Below are 20,161 nucleotides of genomic sequence, written 5' to 3'. Positions count from 1 at the left end.
TCATAAATAAATTTTCAAATCTTTTTTCATTGGATCTTCATTTTGTAAATTTATGCACATTTTTTTACCCCCAAAATGGTAGCTGAAAATGATAAAGATTTTTTAAAATATTTCAAATCAGAAATCCCTTCTTTTACAAACATTACCTTACAATTTACTGGTATCGGCCACTTAGTAATCCACGGCAATGGCTTGATTTCCTACATCTGTACCACATACAATTTAGATATAAGAACTTTACCTCTACACACCATATTTCATGGTTTCAATTTTTTAATATCAAATTTAAGATCTAGTGGGTTTGAAGATATTTCTATTTTCTTTGATTATACAGATTTAGACTGTTTTTCTAAAATTTGCATAGAGTTTATTAAGAGTTTGTTTGTTTGCAAACAAATTTCAGAACTAAATGATTTTATAAAAAATGAGAGAGTTGCCCTAGTTTTAGGCGACAGTTCTCTAAAAAGTCTTGATTTTTTATACAAATGTGCTTTTAAAAATTTATACGTAGGAGTTTTAGATAATTTAGAAATTAGAATTCCGTTTATTTATACATTTGTTTTTAATCCTTTAAGTATTAGAAATAATGATGAAGATATTTTTAATAATTATTTATTAAATGAAAATTTTAAATTTAGCATAAACAAAGTGAAGGAGAAAATTCAGCATGAAATTCTGAATTTTAGTAAGTCTCTCGATCTTCAAAAAATAGAAGAGATGTTTGATTTTGAAATGGATGATAAGATTTTCTCAGTTAATGAGAAATATCTTAGTGTCGAGTTTGTTGAATTATTGTACGAATTTGTTGTACAAAGCAAACAAAGTCAAGAAGACTTTATTTTCAAATTTGATGGTCGATTGCTTCTTGGTGCTAGTACTGATATAAATAGTGTAAATCTCAACAATATGTTATCTACTAAGAATAATACAGTTTCAGACAATAATAAGTTAAATCCCACTGGCTTAAAGAAATTTATTCCTGAGAAAGTTGAACTTGATTTTCTCGTCTCCGCGAAATCTTTAAACGAAAAGTCAAATTTAATCCATTTAAAAAATATTCAGAAATCCGCTGAATCCCTTTTTAATGGTAAACTTCTTTTCGCCCCAATTATAAAATCCAAACCTTCTAAAATATCCAAGATTTCCAAAAAACAACAAGAAATAATAAATCAAAATAAAATCAGATTAGAAGAGAAACAGAAAGAACAAGACAATTTATGGCTTAGAAATTTCTATATAAAATATAGAAATTCTGATTCCCAGAATAAGAAGTTTTTATTAGAAAATGTAGTAACAAATAATGAGTCGATTTATAAGAGGATTTTATTATTAAAAATAGAGTATTACTCAGATATATGGAATTTAGAGAAGAGAAGCGAAGATTGCGACGAGAAGAAAATTGTACCCTGTTATTTGGCATGTTTAGAATATTGCGAGAAATATTTGGACAAAAATGAAGAGACGGAATTTGTACTGCAGAAACTTATAGATTGTGGATTTGAGGCGACAGTACACGAGATCATTGAGACAAAACTAGAAAAATCCAGTGAAGATTTGAATGAAGAATCTAAAGAAGATTTGAGTGAAGAATTAGAGGATGACAAAGAAAAGACTAGTAGTGTAGACAAAGCAAAAACCAAGAAAAAAACAGAGGACAAGAAAATAACCAAACAAGACAAAATATTCAAACATAATACAAAAGATATTAATAATGAAGAATATAAGTTAAATTTGGAATTCTTTACTGAGGACACCTCCAAACCAAGTGACTACGACATTTGTTTCCAATTAAAATACACAGGAGACAAACTCAAGAGAAATTTAGGATCTAAAAAAGACCCCCGTGTTTTATTTGAGCCAGACGCCTGGCAGAGACGCCTTCTCGATCTAGTCGACGAGAACAAGAGTGCGATCATTGCAGCCCCTACAAGTTCGGGGAAAACATTCATCTGTTTTTACGCCATAGAGAAAATATTAAGGACCAGTGACAAAGACATGGTCATCTTCTGCCTCCCTACGAAGGCACTGGCCAATCAAGTCTCGGCAGATATTTACGCGCGATTCGCGCCTAAATTAAATGTCAAGACTCACATACAGGGATTATTAATGAAAGATTTCATTACAAATCCTTATAATTGTCAAGTCCTCATAACAATCCCGTCTCTTTTAGAATCCCTTCTAAATTCCCCGCCTGAGAATTTATTGCCTAAGATTAAATATATTATTATTGACGAAGTACACAAAATAAGCTCAGAAGAAATGGGAAGTCCTATAGAAAGAATAATCCATTTAAGCCCTTGTCCTTTACTAGTGCTCAGTGCTACATTGGGAAATTTAGAAGGGTTTTATGACTGGGTCTCAAGAATAGAAAAATCTAAAAATCGAGAATGCGAACTTGTGTCGCATTCTACGAGATACGCAGATCTAAAGCCTTTTGTTTACTCTGAGAAGATAGTCCCAATTAATAACCTCTTTTCTTATTCTTACGATCATATTAAGAAATTCGGATTTGGAAACGATATAAACTTCCTGCCTGAGGAATTATTATCTTTATTTGATTCCTTATGTCTAGTACTAAACCAGAAACAGAAGGAATTACTGTACCCTTTGGTACCAGAAAGATTCTTCAAATCAAACATATTAACAAGGAAAAATATAAAAGAGTACCAGAATTATCTTCTGAAATATTTTGAAGAATTAATAAAAAATAATGAATTAGGAGAAAAACAAGTAAAAAAGATCTACAAACTACAAACTAAGGAATCTAAAAAGGCCTTTGAAAATATCCCGGAATATTCTGAATCTTACATTTTGGAAAATATAAACACCCTACTGGATGACTTAAAAGATAAAGACATGTTGCCCTGTATAATTTTCAATACAGACAGGGATTTTATAAACAAAATGGCCTTGAAAGTTTATAAAAATTTAGAAACAAAAGATAAAGAAATAAAAAAAGACAAGGAAATTAATAAAATAAAAAAGGAACACAAAAGGACCAGAGACCAGGAAAAATCTAAAGATTCGTGGATTAATGAGTCACTAGAAGCAGAGAAGAATTTTGAATACAAAACAGACAAGAAAAATATAAAGTTCTCATATTTAGATCCAATGACAAAAGTGACAGACTACGAATTAGAAGAAGAGACGAAATATATAAAGAATACTAAGCATGAATTTGTAGACATGTTTTACAGGGGCATAGGAGTGCATCATGAACAATTAAATAAGAAATATAGGAATGTAGCAGAGATATTATTTAGGCATAAACATTTAAGGGTCTTGTTTGCGACAGACACCCTGGCACTTGGGATAAATATGCCTTGTAGGACAGTGGTCTTCGCAGGGGACAGTCTTTTATTGGACCCTTTGAATTTTAAGCAGATGGCCGGACGAGCAGGAAGACGAGGATTTGACACTATAGGAAATGTGGTGTTTATGGGGATCCCTCAGAGAAGAGTGCAGAATCTTATGGTGTCTCAGTTGCCAAATATAAAAGGGGTGTATACGTACACAAATACAAGCTTCATAGGATTTGATATAAAGGAATCTTTGATAAAATACCCTCTTTTAGAGCAGACATTCTCCCACGAAGAAAAAGAAGTAAGCGGAGGTGAACAAGATATGAGAAATATAGAGGAAAATATAAAAGGACTGTCTATTAATAAAATAAATTACGACCTGGCGAATATTTTTACCAGTGAAGATCTTAGAAGAAACCTCGTGGACTCACAGATGAAAATCCTTGAGGAATATTTCCATAAGGAAAGCTACTTGAATGACCTCATAATCTCAAACAGGGACTCTGATCCCCCAATCTTCATTTTGGCCCTTCTTTTAGAAAACAACCTCGTGAACTTAGAGCCCTCAGTCTTCATGAACACTCTTTCTCATCTCTTCGAGATCAGGCCTCTTCTTCTCGAGTCTGAGCATGTCCTTCCTCCTCTTGATTCTTCAGTCTACGCTTTTATCAAAAATATAAACAACCAGTCAATAATCTCGTCTTCTTCTTTGTACAGCCCCGTACTCAAGGGACTACAAATGTATTCTAAGAGGAATATCCACACTATCTTGTCTTTCTTACAAGTGCCTTGTCTTGACTCGCCTAAGAACTCGTACTTACTGGACTTTTATAATGGGAAAAATGTCCAGAAAATAGTGAATGAGAATAAAATAAGGTCTGTGGATTTATTTAAATCTCTGAGTGTCATACACTGTGTATTGACTAGTATGATGAAGTGGTATAATAAATATGATGGGGATAGTGAGATGAGCAGAAAACTGAGCATATTTTATGGGATATTTGACCCGAAATTTAAGTCTATATTTGCATAAAAAAATAAAGATAATTTTAATTTATTTATAATTAAGTTTATGCATAAATATTATTTCAATTTATTATGTTTTAAATTAAAAATATATATAATATTTATAGTTTTTATGCATAAATTAAGATATACTTACTTATAATATAAAATAATTCATATTATATACTTAAATTAATTATAAATATCTGCATAAAGAGTTTTTTAAGAATAAATTAAAATATGCACATATTAACTATAATTATCGTTTATATCGTTCAATAAGTATAAATTATCTGTGCATATATTAAATGTAAAAATTGAATTTATTCTTATATTCTTTATTTTAGGTTTTTAAGTCTATTTAAGTTTTGTTTATTAGCAAACAAACAAAATAACTCATCGATCAAAATAAACCAAATTTATTTTCCCATGACAAAGGTAACACACATCTTCGAATTTCTCTTACCACTCAACAAAGACGAATTCAACCTTGCCAACAGATTCGCCATTCTCCACAAATACAAAACTGACAAATCTTCAGGCTTCAGAATCAAATTGATCAAGAAAGAATCATTGACCCATAATGTAATGGGAGATGTTGAGTCTACGACTAAACATCTTCATCTTCATTCTAAGATTCCTTACATAGTACGACAATGTATACCAGATGCAGCATGTATATTGACAGAAATATCTCATTATAATGACTCATTAATTCATACTTCATATAAAAATAACCATTTTGATGAAGAAATATTTCAAATAACAGTGGAGACACATTTGACAAATGAGAACCCTTTTCCGGGACAAGAAGTGGAAGTACAAGATCTTAGTAATGGAGAAGAAAGCATAAAAATATTTAAAAAAGTGGATATAGAAATAAATAATTGGATGATGGGGTGGATAGCCCATGAGATAGCGAAAGATATGAAGAAAGAACTCATAGAACATCATCATATAATAATGAGGACAAAAGAAGAATGGAAGAATACCAACCTAACAGAATTAGATAAATTAGAACACGAGATATTCAATTAAAGGAAACAAATTTAAAATAAACAAGTGTTTTTAACAGAAGGCAAAAAATTTATACATTATTTTATTTTTTAATACCCGCATGAACGAGCAGAACATAGACAAAAAAATCAAGCGCAAATAAATGGAAGAAGCATTGTTTCTTCGCATGATTATTACACACGCCACTACAATAAAGACATAAACAATAATCTTCCATCTCTATTGCAGGGAGGAGCATCTTATAAGACTTTTTAAATCTGGCAATGACAAACATAAACTTGTAAAGGGTTGACGCTTCTTAAATTCAAAATCACAGATACAAAAAAAAGAACATTTTTTAGCTATAAATAATGCAACTTGCTACCCTATTTAGTTTTCTGTCAAGTTGGATATTTTTACTTTCCATTCCCCCTTTTGGAAATGTTTTTAAATAGTTTTAGTGGCCAATGCAAATACGCAATTGTCGAAAAATGATTGGGTACGACATTTTCTAGTTAGGACTTCACAGGAAAATCTTATAATTCAATCTTCAATATTACTTGATCTTAGCATAGTATCGATATATATATTATAAACATGATAGCACTAATAACATAATGATTAAAGACTTTATAAATAGATTCAAAGCAACAAGCGAAGGAAAGCTATAATGAAAAATATAATCTATCATGTTAATTTCAAAACATTCTTAGAATACATCTTCCTCTTCAAGTGTTAATATTATTTGAAACATGGAGTTATCTTATTTTTATACCTCCTACCAAGCACTTTTTAAGATATATCATCTTCTTTTGTTATAAGAAGATGATATACGCCCTTTTGTCTTAATTGGATTCTATCAATTCGAAAGTTTAAACTTTCATTGTAATTTTTAAAATTAACTTCGAGTTAAATATTGAGGCCTAAAAATTTTTCCTATGTTATATTTTAGAATAAGTGAATAAATATTGTTTAAAAGTACAAAATCCTAAGTCCTATATGTCAAATTCCTAAAACTTCGTGAAAGAGAACCACTTTCGATACTTAGATTTTTGTACATGAAGATATACTAAATCGTAAACATTTAAAAAATTTGTTGAATAGTTGATTTTATAACAATAGAACTCAAATATAGCAGTATCTGTAGAAATTAAAGCTTTTTGGTATTTATGGTTGTCATATTACATCAAGCTGTATGTTGAAAAAAAAATATTGTTTTTTGACAGAAAAAAAAAAAGTTAAAAAAATTTTCATTCCTCATTAAAAATAGCTAGGCATTTTTTTATAGTATATTTACAATACATAAGACGATTTTATTTTTAAAATTTAAATTTAAATGAAATCCGAAAAGAGATTTTGTATAACGTAATTAGTAATTAAAAGTTAATACCTAACTTCATATAAGGTTGTTTATTATGCGCAAAAAATTTAACACTTCAATAGATTCCTCTTTTTTTTTATTTATAAGATAATACTATGCTGTAATTTCTTATTTATGGGTTTTTAGTCTCTAAAAGATACCACAGAGATGATGCTCTACGGTAATTAGATATACTTATTTTTTTACAACTAATGATATTCATAATATCTTAAAGACAAAGAAGTCTAAATTAAAAATGAGACATTTAATGCGATTCTTGTTTGTCTTTAAGTTACTTTAGTGATAAAAGGATTTGGCGCATATCCTTGGTGCTCTAGAGAAAGTAGTTACAGCTTAAAACATAATTATTTAGTAATATTAAGAGCATATACTACAATATCTTAGAACGTGTTTTGATATTAGCGGAAATTATTTAGTAAAATTCACTTTAAAAATCTCAATTATATATTAAAACATTCAATAAAAGTTTTTTACTTTAATAATATGTTATAAACATAATAATTTATGCTAAAAACAAATTTACAATATAAATAAGCAACACAAGCTTGCTTGTCAACGAAACCATGGAGCTTAGATTAAAGCTCAATGTTGTACATTGATTGTTGACGCTTTCTTCGATGCGACACTACTTTTTTATTTGAAAAAAATTATTCTGCGTATTTTAATCAATAATTCTGTCACTTGATCATAGCAACTCATTATAGTTAATATTTACATATTTATCCACAACCATTTTAAGCTTATCTAATCAAGTTTTGAAACATTAAAGTTTATATATAAAGGCATGATATAATCGACTTGTTTAAATTATTAATATTAAATTTCTGCTGATTGCTTTTGTTATACTTAAAAGGTTTTCCCTATACGTTGACCCGCAAAAGGAATCTGTGAAAAATATTTTAATGCATTTCTTTTTTGGAATTTAATAACGGCCTCAAGGACTCTTTTCAACAGCCAGGAGCAATTATATAAAAATTTAGTTAACCAAACAGATCAAATATTATCTTTAAAGTTTGTTTTGTTTTGTCTAACCATTCAAATCATGAGCGTAGTGGAGATTATTTTCTTTACCAAACTTTTTACATTTATGTAATGTTTCATTTTGTCCTCAATCGTGGAAATAACTAATGATTTTTGAATATTTAAAATAAAAAATTTCAAAACGCCATATCCTATGTGTAAAAAAAATTATTTTTATAAAAAATTCATTCTAATCCTTTAAAATATCAATAAATATTTTTTATGGTTATTTTTTGATACATTACATATAGAAATAATTTACAATTTTTTAAAAAAAAATAAAAAAAATTTTATTAATCGAAAAAAACGAAGTCGAATGAGCATATATCCATTTTAGATATATTAAAAGTATAATAAAACATAAAAATAATTTAAAATTTTTAAAAAAAAAATGAAGTTGAAGATGCATATATCCATTTTTAAATTTTTTTACTAAAAGTGTAGATATAAAACATAAAATTTAAACATTTATACGCGTTTCTATGCATTAATACCTGCCGTTTGAAATTTTTTAGGGCCGAAAAAATTTCGGAAAAATGCTAGAAGTTCACATAAAATTCTGCTTACTAATATAATAAATACATAAAAATAAATTTTTCATGGCTCTTATACTATCCAACATAATACATTATTTGTAAAGACAATTATAGTTTTATTTTATAGAAAGTTATTAAACATCCAAGCATGTTGTTACGAAAATTCGATATTTTTCATACTTAAACACAAAAAAATAAAGACATTACAATAACAGTTGGGATTTTTATTGTCAAATTTGTGTGGCCATTGAAAATATGAAAAATAGATTTATGCATTTAAGTCTAATTTTTGTTGAAATTGAGCACGTGTAATGAATAGAATTACGCAAAACTAACTCTCTATTGGACGAATATACTATAGGCAATGATTTAAGTTATTTTCGATGCTAAATTTATAAAAATAGTTATTTTAAAAATAAAATGTCTAATTAGATATGTAGAATTCTCAATGAATAATTTTATATTTCGTCGAGTTTCTTGTTATAAGCTTATATCTAAATATGATAAATAAATAAAAGGCAATGAACTCGATGGTTTTGAGTTTGGTCAGTAAACATTGTAAACAAAAAATAGTTTTATTAAAATGCACGATAAAATGGCAGATAAATCAAAAAAGATAAAAATATGTATGCCTGAAAGGTTTAAGGATAATAAATCTTGTAAAGCATTTTTCACTTTAGATAAATCATGAATACTAATACGCAGACAATAATTCCAGCATAAGGGTTGCAGATTTAATATTATGTCTTTATACGCATCAATTAAACATCTTTTAAAGTTTTTATTGTTAATATTATAAACATTAGAACATTAAAGATATTGTACAATTATGTAACTTTTCTGAAATTTTTAAGCAGTCATTATATTATCATCTAGGGGAAACGATACATATTGTGTAAGTTTAGGCGCTACTTAAAAATTCGCACCCCCCTAAAAAAAATTACATTGACCAATTAAATTTATATAAAAAAAATATTTTTAACCCTTAAAATTATATTTAAAACAATATTTTTATGAAAATATGAATTTACAAAAGTTAAAATATTTAAAAAAACAGTTATAACATATTATAAGTTCAAAAATTTAATTACTTTAACATAGAACTAATATCAATTATTTTTACGAAGGCTAATTTGATTGTTAATGGTTTTGAATATTCTATATTTTCTTTTTTCCATTTAAACTCATCTAACCAACATTTAATTCTTATTTTATTTATTCCACCACGCTTTCTATAATCATGCTTAAGATGCGACCACATATTTTCTACATAATTTGTATTTTGTCCTTCTTCATTACAAAATCCCATAGAGTGATTTACCACACTATGGTGAGAACCAAATTCACTTATAGCACGTGGATAGGATGGATAACCATCAGTTACTATATCCGTGCCTACTTTTACATATTTTTTTAATATTTGTAAAATCGTTTCCCATTTTCTATTGGGTATTAGTTCCACAAAAAACTCTCTACAATTTCCTTCCAATACACCTCCTATTATCCACTGAATTCCAGGTTCAGAATCCAATCGACTAGACGGATTCGATACTATAATTCCATTACAAATAGCTGTTTCGTCTATTTGTATCCTCTGACCAACTCCACCTATCATTGTAACAACAGTAGAACACTTGGAAATTGTTTCTATTAATATTTCTTTTCAAGAAATATATGTTGGTTTAGAAGTTTCACACATGTTGATGGCCTGAAAATTAGTATATGACAGACACCAACAATAAATGCAACGAAGAATTTTTTTTAAATTCAATATCTAAAGATTTAAATTTAGAACCTTTATTTTATGAACATCTTCGTTTACAAATTTTTTTGCTACATTTGTACCCCTTTCCTTGAGAAAACAAAGATATGTTTTGAATAAACATAATTCCTTTGCACTGATCATTAGTACAGGGAATACAAGGATATAACAAGTTGTTCTTCAATCCGTAGTCGATTGCCCTGTCATTATCAGTGAAAATAGGATTGTATGGATTGAATTGAAGCATTTCATCCATCATCATGTTCATTATAAGGGATAGATAAAATAAAAAAATTTCACGTTCAAAATACCATTACTTAAAAATTCGCACCCCCGGAAAAAAAATCCTTTAAAATTTGATTTTATCTCATTTTATACCAAATAATTTTTTTTCAGTGAACGTATTTTTTAGGGGGGTGCGAATTTTTAAGTAGCGCCTAAGTTTAAATAGATTCTCCACATAATACATGTTTAATTATAATAATTAAACATATTGCCTGCCTTTTTATCAAAATAACACACAGTTTTGCATATGAGGATCTCGATTTTTTTACTTTATCTTAAAAAATGGGCTAATATCAGCATCTGTGTAAAAAAACTGGGGGGGTCAAAATTTTTAAAAAATTGCCCCTTTTTTAAAAAAACGAAGGGAAGAGAAAACTTCAGAAAAAACAAAAAATGTAATTAAGATATAAAAATGCATGAAAATTAACTTTAAAATAAATAAAATATATTAAAAACATAATTTTAATAATGCTTTGAAGATGTCTTCGCTCTCATTTCTTTTAATCATATATAGAACTAAATATATTTCGGCAAGTTCATAAGTCCTACACCTATTAGGTATAGAGGCTTTAAAGACCTCCAATTCCCTTCTATGGTGTTTGTATGCACACCTGTCTCTCTGTCTCTAAAAGTTTGACTGTGATTCACAGTTCTATGGTCCGCATAATGATTTTTTAACGTTGCATACGCCCTCCACATATCCGAATGAGTTACGGATTCAAAATTTACATGATTAAACATGATTGGAAATAATGTATCCCTGTGCTATTTTTTAAAATTACGAATACAATCTTCTTTGCTTCGGTTCGTTCCACCATACCGAAGTACCAAAACCCCTTAACTAATCTTCCCCTATGATGATTATTTTTGCCAATTTTACTTTCATATATTTCTACAATGATATCTTTTTTCGCTCTTCTGTTTCAGCTTGTTCAAATACTTATCATAAATTTTTAATTTATTTAATTTTTCTAGGGTGTAACTTACATTTTGTACATTACATCCCAAAATCTTTGATATGAGAATTACTTTAATTCCTAATATCAACAAATTTACTATTTTTAACATCAGTAAATGTTCTAGTCTAGTGTTTTCAAAAAAAGAATTTTTCCAAATTGAAAATCTGTGTTTGCAATTTGAAGACTTACACCTCAAGTAAGCAGTTTCATTTGATACAATATCTGTATCCCAACCACATTTAATACATTTCTGATTGTATTTCTTATTTGTTAAAGATATATAAAAATCTTCAATTTCCTCATTGCTCATCATTCCCTTCGTTTTTTTAAAAAAGGGGCAATTTTTTAAAAATTTTGACCCCCCCCCCCCAGTTTTTTTACACAGATGCTGATATTAGCCAAAAAATGTAACAAAAATTTAGAATACGAAACAAATTAAAATTTAATGGACATTTTTATTTTAGTGATATAATAAAAATAGAAAATATAAAACAATTTACCATCATATAGATTATAAATATTCAAATTTATATTTTCTTGCAATAATGTCAAGTGTTAATTAATTTTTTTTATAATTTAGTAAATTATTTACCTTGGATAAAATAGAATCTAAATATAATGAATTAAAATGTAAAATTTGTTTATATCTTATGATGAAAATAAAATCCTAGACCAATCAAATTTAAAAGTACTCATATAATTTGTAGATGTAGCTTTTATAACTTGTAGTTCTTATTTAATAATTATATTACACTTTTGCTTTTTTAATTGCAGAACTAATTTAAAGGAGATTTTCAAATGTTTTATTGTTAGAACTCTTTATTTATTTTACATACAGGGGTGTTTTACCCCTGTATGTAAAATCGTAATTAATTATTCTGTATGCCGCTAGGATGTAATGTATTATCTATACATATTATACAAGATAAGTTTACTTATAAACAAAAAATCTCATTTTGAGTATCGACCTATACTTTTTAAAAATTTTTGAAAAAAAACAACTTTACGAAAATAGTAATTTGACATGTCGTTAATATGACAGGCTGAAACGCATTTTAGTAGAATATTAATTAAAATATATATATATATATATATATATATATATATATAGTGGAAATATTTATCATGTCATTATGTGCGCCTTCGACTTATATTAGGAAAAAAGCAAATACAATTTTTTTTGAAAAAAAATACATTTGACGATTCATTCGATGACAGGCATCAATACATTATAGGAGACTGTCAAAACAAATCAATATGAAAATTGCTTTTGACATGTGTTTGATTGAAAGGGTCTAAAAAAAGGAGTCCACAAAAAAAATTTTCTATAAAATGATTAATAATTATAATACCCTTGTATGAATAATCTTTCTATACTTAGTTTAGGCATTTTGATCTTAAGTACGTTCTTAGTTTTAGGTACTTTTTTAATCTTATATATTTATTTTTCTCTAAAACGCAAAAATGAAAGGATTACTGAAAAGTCTTCTAAGAATCTAAATTTTGATAAATCTTTAAGATTATTAAAGGCGAAAGGCAAAGATTTTACGAAAGAGCAATGGGAAAATATATTAATAGCTCTCGAAATATATACTGAAGAAATAACTAGTTGGCTGCATGTTGGTTTCTCGGATTTTCCAATAAAAAGAGGCTTCGTAGATGAATATTTTAGTGATTTAAAAATTTCAGTAAATCAATTAATTAATGGGTTAACAGGATTTGATAATGAGATACTGTATCGTAATTCTTGTGTTCAGCTTATAATAGACGCAATAATTCCAATTAAAGATATAGAGGGATATAAGGTATTATTTGAGGAATATAGTAAAGAACCATATATATCAAAAAGAATAGAAGCAGAAGAATCGTGTAGCGAAGACATCAAAGAGAGACTTTACAATTATAAAATAAAATATATGCACGAAGGTGAAGAAAAGTATATACTTCTCGGAGATTATGTTTCGGGATCTTTGTTTGAACGAATAAAGCTGTTAAGAGAGGTTTAAACTAAGTTCATCTACAATAAAAAATAATATTTTTTTAAAATTTTTTGATAACATATACATAGAAAATCTAATTTTAACAGTTTAATTGAAAATGTACTTCTAGACCATTTGTTACGAAATAATTATTACTTACCAAAGTCTCTTCTTTTACATCTGATCTTTATTCAAATGTACACTATACCACTGTGGTTACATAAAAAGTATGCTATTTAAGGATCTTTCAATACATAAAGACAGGTGGTATTATAATTCATATATCTGTTAATTAGAAGAAAAAGAAAAGAAATCATGTTTCTTATCAGAATCTGGACATTATATAAATTTTATATCGAGCCAAAGTTTTGTAATCGAATTGTCCAAAATATCTTCGTTTGTTTCCTTAAACAAAACTAAAAAAACATTTTATCTTTCTAAAGTTTGTTATAAATAGGTTGAGATTCGTGAGATCTTTTGTTTGTAGTTATACCCATATCTGGAATATCTCCGAACTCCTACATTGAGATCATTCTGACGTTATTTTGTCGACTTGACGAATAACGCAGGATCTTTTACAATTTAATCTAATTATACTTAAAATATTAACAATTAAATGATTTTAGAGCTCATATCTTAGCATTATATGTCGCGATCCAGCTGGTTACCCGAGCCGACTGGTTACCAGAAAATGAAATTTTTATTTTAAAAAAAATGTTAAAAGAAAAAATCTAAAATGCTAATTAGAGTTGCTTATAATGTTTATTACAAAAACCTATGTTAATAACTATAATATTCCAAATATCATAAAATATATTTCTAGGTATTTCCCTCCAAATTTCTCGGTTTCACCTCCTAAAATTATTTTAATATTTTATCCTAAGTAGCCACGATAATGACAACGAGAGAAACTCCAGGTAACAATAATAAAATAAACAGTAATGATTAGACATGTTTCTCAGCGATGGATACCACAAAAACAAAGATTTTTGAATTTATTAAAAAAAAATATTATAAAATATATAAAAATACATTATTCTTAAGAATTTTCTTTACTTTTATTATCTAATATTTATAAAAATTTATCTTTTAATAGAATATACTAGAATTAAAAAAAATTACAAATTTTCTATTGAACTTTATTTCCGACTGATATTTATTTAAATACCTATTTTAAAATTATACTAATATTTTCATCTAATAAGTTGTTTGTAATAAATTAAATATTTTATTAGCAAAACTATATATATTATTATACACCCTGTTTAAAAGTACCAATTTTATGCTTACGGATATTTTAAGAGAGTTTGTAATTGTCGAAAATTAAAAATATTATTTGCAATAAATTGGAGAATATCAAGGTTTAGTCTTGGTCAATGTATGCCAAGATTGCAATCTAGATAGCTTAAACAATTTATTCGAACAATAAAAAAATAGACAATCTACATATGAATTCAATCGTTTTTTTTAATTAATATACTAATGCCACATACTTGTGGCATTAGTATATTAATTTAATGTTAAAAAATGTTAAAATGTATTGAAGAAAAAAAAATAAGTTGGAATTTAACCATAAAATAAAAAACAAGTACCCAATTTTTCAAAGCTTTACGTTTTTTTTATTTTTTACAAAATTCATTGATACAATTTCTTCAGAATCATTAAACTAACTTTTAATCGATTATTAGACAAAATCGCTATTATTTCTTTTGTTTCAAAGTAAAAAGACTTTAATTTTAACTTTTTGTTTGAGAATTAGCATCAAAATCATTTTAAATATCACATTATCGCCTAAAACAAAAAACTAATGGAATTATGGATACTTTTTTTGTACATTTTTAAGAGATTTTTTGCCTAAACTCAAAACTCAAGTTTTCTTCGTTGTTTTCTGCGTCGTTGTTACTGCTTTTACAAGTTTTTTCCTTTTCTTCCATAAAAAAATCAAATGGAGATTTTCTGCTGCAGAAGTACTGCGATGCTGTATTAAAAAAACGACAGTGTCAATTATAAGACCCATTTATATTATTTGGACCAAATTCTGCGTAGAGATGTTTTTGCAAGTATCAAGTAAAAGTTTGATTTAATCTCTCAACTTGACCTTGATTCTGAGAATGTCAGGGTCTGCCAAAGAAACGAGTAAAATTTTATTCCGCTCGCAGAATTCAGATAGAAGTATACTTTAAATTTTTTACCATTACTACACTAAAGTTTACTATGTAACAATACCGATTGTAGTTATATTTCAAATATAGTAAAACTTCCTAGGCCGTTTTAGATTTCATAACACTAGTAAATGTATACTTCAAATGAATATCTATAGCTGTTAGTAACCTATGTCCTAAGTTATGGTTGGCATAACCCTTCATATCTATAGGTCGACGATAACCTTAAAGGGCCTGTAATCTAATATAAGCTTGTAGGTTTTGGGGGTTTTAGAGATTGTGCCTGTGTATAAACTTTGCACTCTTTGCAAACCTCTAAGACAAGGTTTCTTGTGATATTGAAGTAAAATTCCTGATACAACTCATATAAAGGATTGTCCATAGTGATACTTACTATGTCAAGTTTGGATTTCCAATTTCATGGACTGTGCCACGTTCTCAACAATTACCCTTTTGCGCAAGCCAGAAAATTTTCACAGAAAGAGCATATTATCTGCAAGAAGTAACTTTTCGGCACTTTTTAAGCTCTTACCTTTCTTATTTGTTGATGATTGCATTCAAATCATCTTCTTGCAAAATTTAACAAAAAGATCATACTTTTATAAGTTTTGATCGATTTATTGAATTAATAACCAAATTATATTTTAATAACTTATACTTGGATTTTATATTCTAATATTTTTTATCACTATTTGTTTAGCTCAGTGGTTTTGTCATGCAAACATTTGATTCGAGTCGCATATACTAAAATTTAAATGAAGAAAAAAGTTTACTGTAAAATAGTTACTAATAAATATTGGTATAAATCATAGAATTTAAATTAAAAATAAAAAATTGACCTAAAAAATCGGGCAAACAGCTGTGCTCGCGATATATAATATGAACAAAGGTTTAAATAAGAAAAATTTGTTAGATTGCAATTTGTATTTTATATTTCAACATGCTTTTTCTTAAAACTCAATAAAGGAGTATAAATGAAAAGTTGTTATTGTGGCACCGAAAGACTAAAATTATAAATATTATCTTCGTCTTTTTACTAATGTGTTATTTTATATATTCTTTTCTAAGATATACATGTCAAAATATTTGTAATTTTGCTTTTATGATGGCGTCATCCAATTCTTTCATTGAAAGGTGTCAAACTTGTTTTTGGAAATTCAAAGATTTTTGTTATTTAGTCATTTTTTAGCATACATTTTTTTTAAAATTATTTTTTAAATAAAAAATATTTTTTACACCCAATGAATAGTTGTAAATTAATGAGCTTTTTTATATTTATACATTCTTGGAAAGGTGTCTATGATAGACTTAACACTATTTTAACCAACAAAATTTCCAAACGAGATTATTATGTTATTGACATTAAAAGGCGATATTTAAAAGTAGAATTGAAATATACAGATTTACAGGAATTGAATGCAAAATTGATGATAGAAACCTTTCCATGGGATGAGAGTAAAATTGTTAAAGACATAAATATTAATTGTAGAGGCAAATCTGTTAGATGTATTGTAAAAGAATTTGAAGAAGTATTATTGCTTGAATATGAAAAAATACTAGCTGACTCAATAATTTTAGTATATAACTCAAATTTTTATGTAGTAGATCCAATATACAAAAAAATTATTAATTATTTAAAAGAAGAAAATGCCAAAAGAACAGAATTGAGTGTGTGTACTAAAATTTTTTATGATATTATTGATGATCATTATTGTCTGTGGAATAGAATAGTATGTAGTATAAAACACAAATTAAAGTTTTTAGGCAGAGATCCTAATTATTATATAATACCACTTGAAATATTTGAAAAAAACGATGAGTGTTATTTGAATTTCAGTATTTATTTGGATCATGTTTATTATTTATTTGAATTTAATTTGAAAGAACTTAATGATGAGACATTTTTTAACATAGTTGAATTTAAGTCATCAGATACTAATGAAACAAACAAGATTATCAGTAGATGTTTTTATGATTTATACAGGTTTATTATCCTAGAGGGAATAAGTTTAGATAGTCATTTGCACTCTACAACCTTCGAACTTGATAGAATCATATTATTTTCTCAGAACTTTGAGATATTTATGATAAGTAACGCGTTGCGATTTACAAACGATAAGGAAAATTATGTTTGCCATTTGAATAGCATATCATGTTCAACTGGAAATAAAAATTTTAAAAAGAAAAAAACTGTCATGATATTAAAGGAGTTTTTTAAAAAAATTCGTTTATTGGAGCTGGATTTTACTAAAGTTGAATTATTTTTTAGATTAATAAAAAATAAAAACAAAGTAGAATATCTGGTAAATAACATTTTAAATAGTCCAGACAACCCTTGTTGCATCATATTTTCTTATCTTATGTTAGATCAAGAATTAATAGATGAAAATGAATTAAATATATTGTTAAGCGTAGATAAACTTTGCGCGGAAAGAAAAACACAGATCACAAAACGATTTCTAACCAAATTTGTACATCGTGAATATTCATCATATACGTATATCATAAAATATTGTTTGTTCTTAGAGGCCGAAAGATACTTAAACGAAATTTTTATTATTAATGATCCAATATTTAGTGCTTTAAAGAAAATAGGAATTTTTATTAACACCAAAAATCAGGTCGAAATTAATGTCCATGCAAATTCATTCCATTCATCGCAAAATAAAGAAATAATTGATTTAAGAAAAATATATCAAGAATTTATAGAGCTCCATTTTAAAGATATTAAAATGTTTAGAAAGCAGATATGGTCTTATATTCTAAAATTATTGTCGTTGTTTACAGGATTGGAAAGATGTGTCTATAAATTAGAATTTGATAAATGCTTTACGCAAAAGAATAAAGTTCTCGATTTGTTTAGATTATTTAGAAATGAAGTTGATAAAAATAATGAGGCAATAAGAAAAAAATTAACTTTAAATTTACAAGAGGACGCCGAAAAAGAATACAGGAAATATTTTTACCAGATAAAATATTTGCTAGAAAACAAAAGCGAGAAAAGTATATTAAAAGAAGAATTAAGAAATATTTTTGATAAAATTCACAAATTTAAGTTAAATGAAGCGTTAAATGAAATAATGACTAATGCATTAAATGAAAAAATAGACCATTTATATGATGAGGAAGTAAAAAATGCATTTTTAAATGAACTGAGCGAACGTGCAAATCAAGCTATAAAAAATGTATACAGACATGATATCATAATGAAAGAATTGGCGAAAATGATAAGGAATTGGGATGAAGAATATATGAATGAACTTTTTAATGAGATAGTAGAAAAAGTGCGTATAAGTTTATGGACTAATATCGAAAAAAATGCGAGAATATGTTGTAAACGGGAATTATTGCAGGTTTTAATAGTAAAATACGAAGATAATTTTGAGTCTGATTTAGACATAGACCGCAATTATGGAAATTATATTAAACAAATAGTTAAAGTCTTAAGTGATAAGGAAATTTTTGAAATTTTAAATGGAGTGGAAATTAATTTGCACGATGTTTTGGTGAAAATTTACAAGGACCAAGAAAAAGAGAATTTTAATAAACTTATTTGATAAATCAGCTTTTTATGGCATAAATTGTTACTATTATCATTCATAATATTTATAATTGTTATTTTAAAAATATTTTTTCAAACAAAAGATACCAATATCCACATATTATGGGATGACAAGAAAGATCTTATTCACTGTAATTTTTTAATTCCACATATAATTATTTAGTGGCAACCCCCAAATAAAAAAAATTAGTAATTATTTAAATACCAGAAAGCACAAACTAAAAGCTACAAGACCCATCAGAAAAGTTCTTTCTTACGAGAAATAACGAAAAAGGCACAAATTTTAATAAAAATATCGCGTTGTTTGAAATCTAATAAATACTATAATAATTGTGATATTTATTTATTTTTTTATTTTAGATCATAATGTTTGATAATATTCCAATTTTGAGATTTGTTTTTCATTATTTAGGATAAAAAAAATGTATGGATAAAATTTTTGTAAACACATTCAATACGTAAAATGATCAATGATTGTTTAGCGTCAGTATTTTTATCGGTTTCTTTTCTGTTAAAGCCCGCAAAGCAACACCGTGTAAATAAATGGTTTCAATCAAAATGTTAAAAAAACAATTTTTTTGAATTAAGAAAACATGCCATTATTATATTTCATTCACGTACACAAATTATATTTCAGTCAAAGAAATTTATAATAAATTAAGTAAGAAATTAAATACAGTTTATTATAAATATTATCTCATATAAATGTATGAGGCTAAAAAATTTAACGTAATTTCACTTTAATTCACGAACATATAAGTTAAATTTTTAAATCATTTATTAGGCTAGTCTAGATTTCGTTTTCAAATTGTCATACAAAAGTCGCCGGAAATGACAAAAAATCAGATCTATAAGGATACTATGTGTCAATGCAAAGATTAATATAGAAGTGATTGGCGGATAAATTCTGCACTGCCCTTTGTATTGAAACAAAGAGAAATATATATACCATAGTATTTTATGAGAACTGTGGTTATTTTGACCTATTTTTAAATGTATATAACGCAATAAAAAATTAATCAAGACTTTAGGCGCTTCTCCGTTTTGCTGCCCCCAAAAAATGGGGCAGCAAAACGGAGAAAAGCAAAAATTTAATAATTTTTATTTTTTTATAAAAAGCCCCAAAAATGACAAAAATAAACTTTTATAATTATAGACATCCTTTGTTTTCCAGTCTTGCCTCATGTAAAGACTACATGATAGAGACTGGAA

General features: G+C 27.0%; 4 protein-coding genes across 4 annotated transcripts; all 4 read left to right on the top strand.

Moving 5' to 3' along the window:
- Positions 1–75: 75 nt before the first annotated feature.
- VNE69_05180 (exosome RNA helicase MTR4) lies at positions 76–4,335 on the top strand (the record flags this gene model as incomplete). The annotated part of the gene is made up of 1 exon (XM_065473664.1): positions 76–4,335. One exon carries the CDS (start codon positions 76–78, stop codon positions 4,333–4,335), a length of 4,260 nt encoding a protein of 1,419 aa, XP_065329736.1.
- Positions 4,336–4,736: 401 nt separating this feature from the next.
- VNE69_05179 (phosphatidylinositol transfer protein) lies at positions 4,737–5,345 on the top strand (the record flags this gene model as incomplete). The annotated part of the gene is made up of 1 exon (XM_065473663.1): positions 4,737–5,345. The coding sequence occupies one exon, from the start codon at positions 4,737–4,739 to the stop codon at positions 5,343–5,345; it is 609 nt and encodes a 202-aa protein (XP_065329735.1).
- Positions 5,346–12,604: 7,259 nt separating this feature from the next.
- VNE69_05178 (uncharacterized protein) lies at positions 12,605–13,252 on the top strand (the record flags this gene model as incomplete). Its single annotated transcript, XM_065473662.1, has 1 exon — positions 12,605–13,252. One exon carries the CDS (start codon positions 12,605–12,607, stop codon positions 13,250–13,252), a length of 648 nt encoding a protein of 215 aa, XP_065329734.1.
- Positions 13,253–16,628: 3,376 nt separating this feature from the next.
- VNE69_05177 (uncharacterized protein) lies at positions 16,629–18,944 on the top strand (the record flags this gene model as incomplete). Its single annotated transcript, XM_065473661.1, has 1 exon — positions 16,629–18,944. One exon carries the CDS (start codon positions 16,629–16,631, stop codon positions 18,942–18,944), a length of 2,316 nt encoding a protein of 771 aa, XP_065329733.1.
- Positions 18,945–20,161: the final 1,217 nt, after the last annotated feature.

This window comes from Vairimorpha necatrix, chromosome 5 (genome assembly GCF_036630325.1).
Source record: "Vairimorpha necatrix chromosome 5, complete sequence".
NCBI lineage: Eukaryota > Fungi > Microsporidia > Nosematidae > Vairimorpha > Vairimorpha necatrix.
The sequence above is the reverse complement of the archived record's forward strand: the minus strand, read 5'-3'. Positions and strand labels throughout refer to the sequence as shown.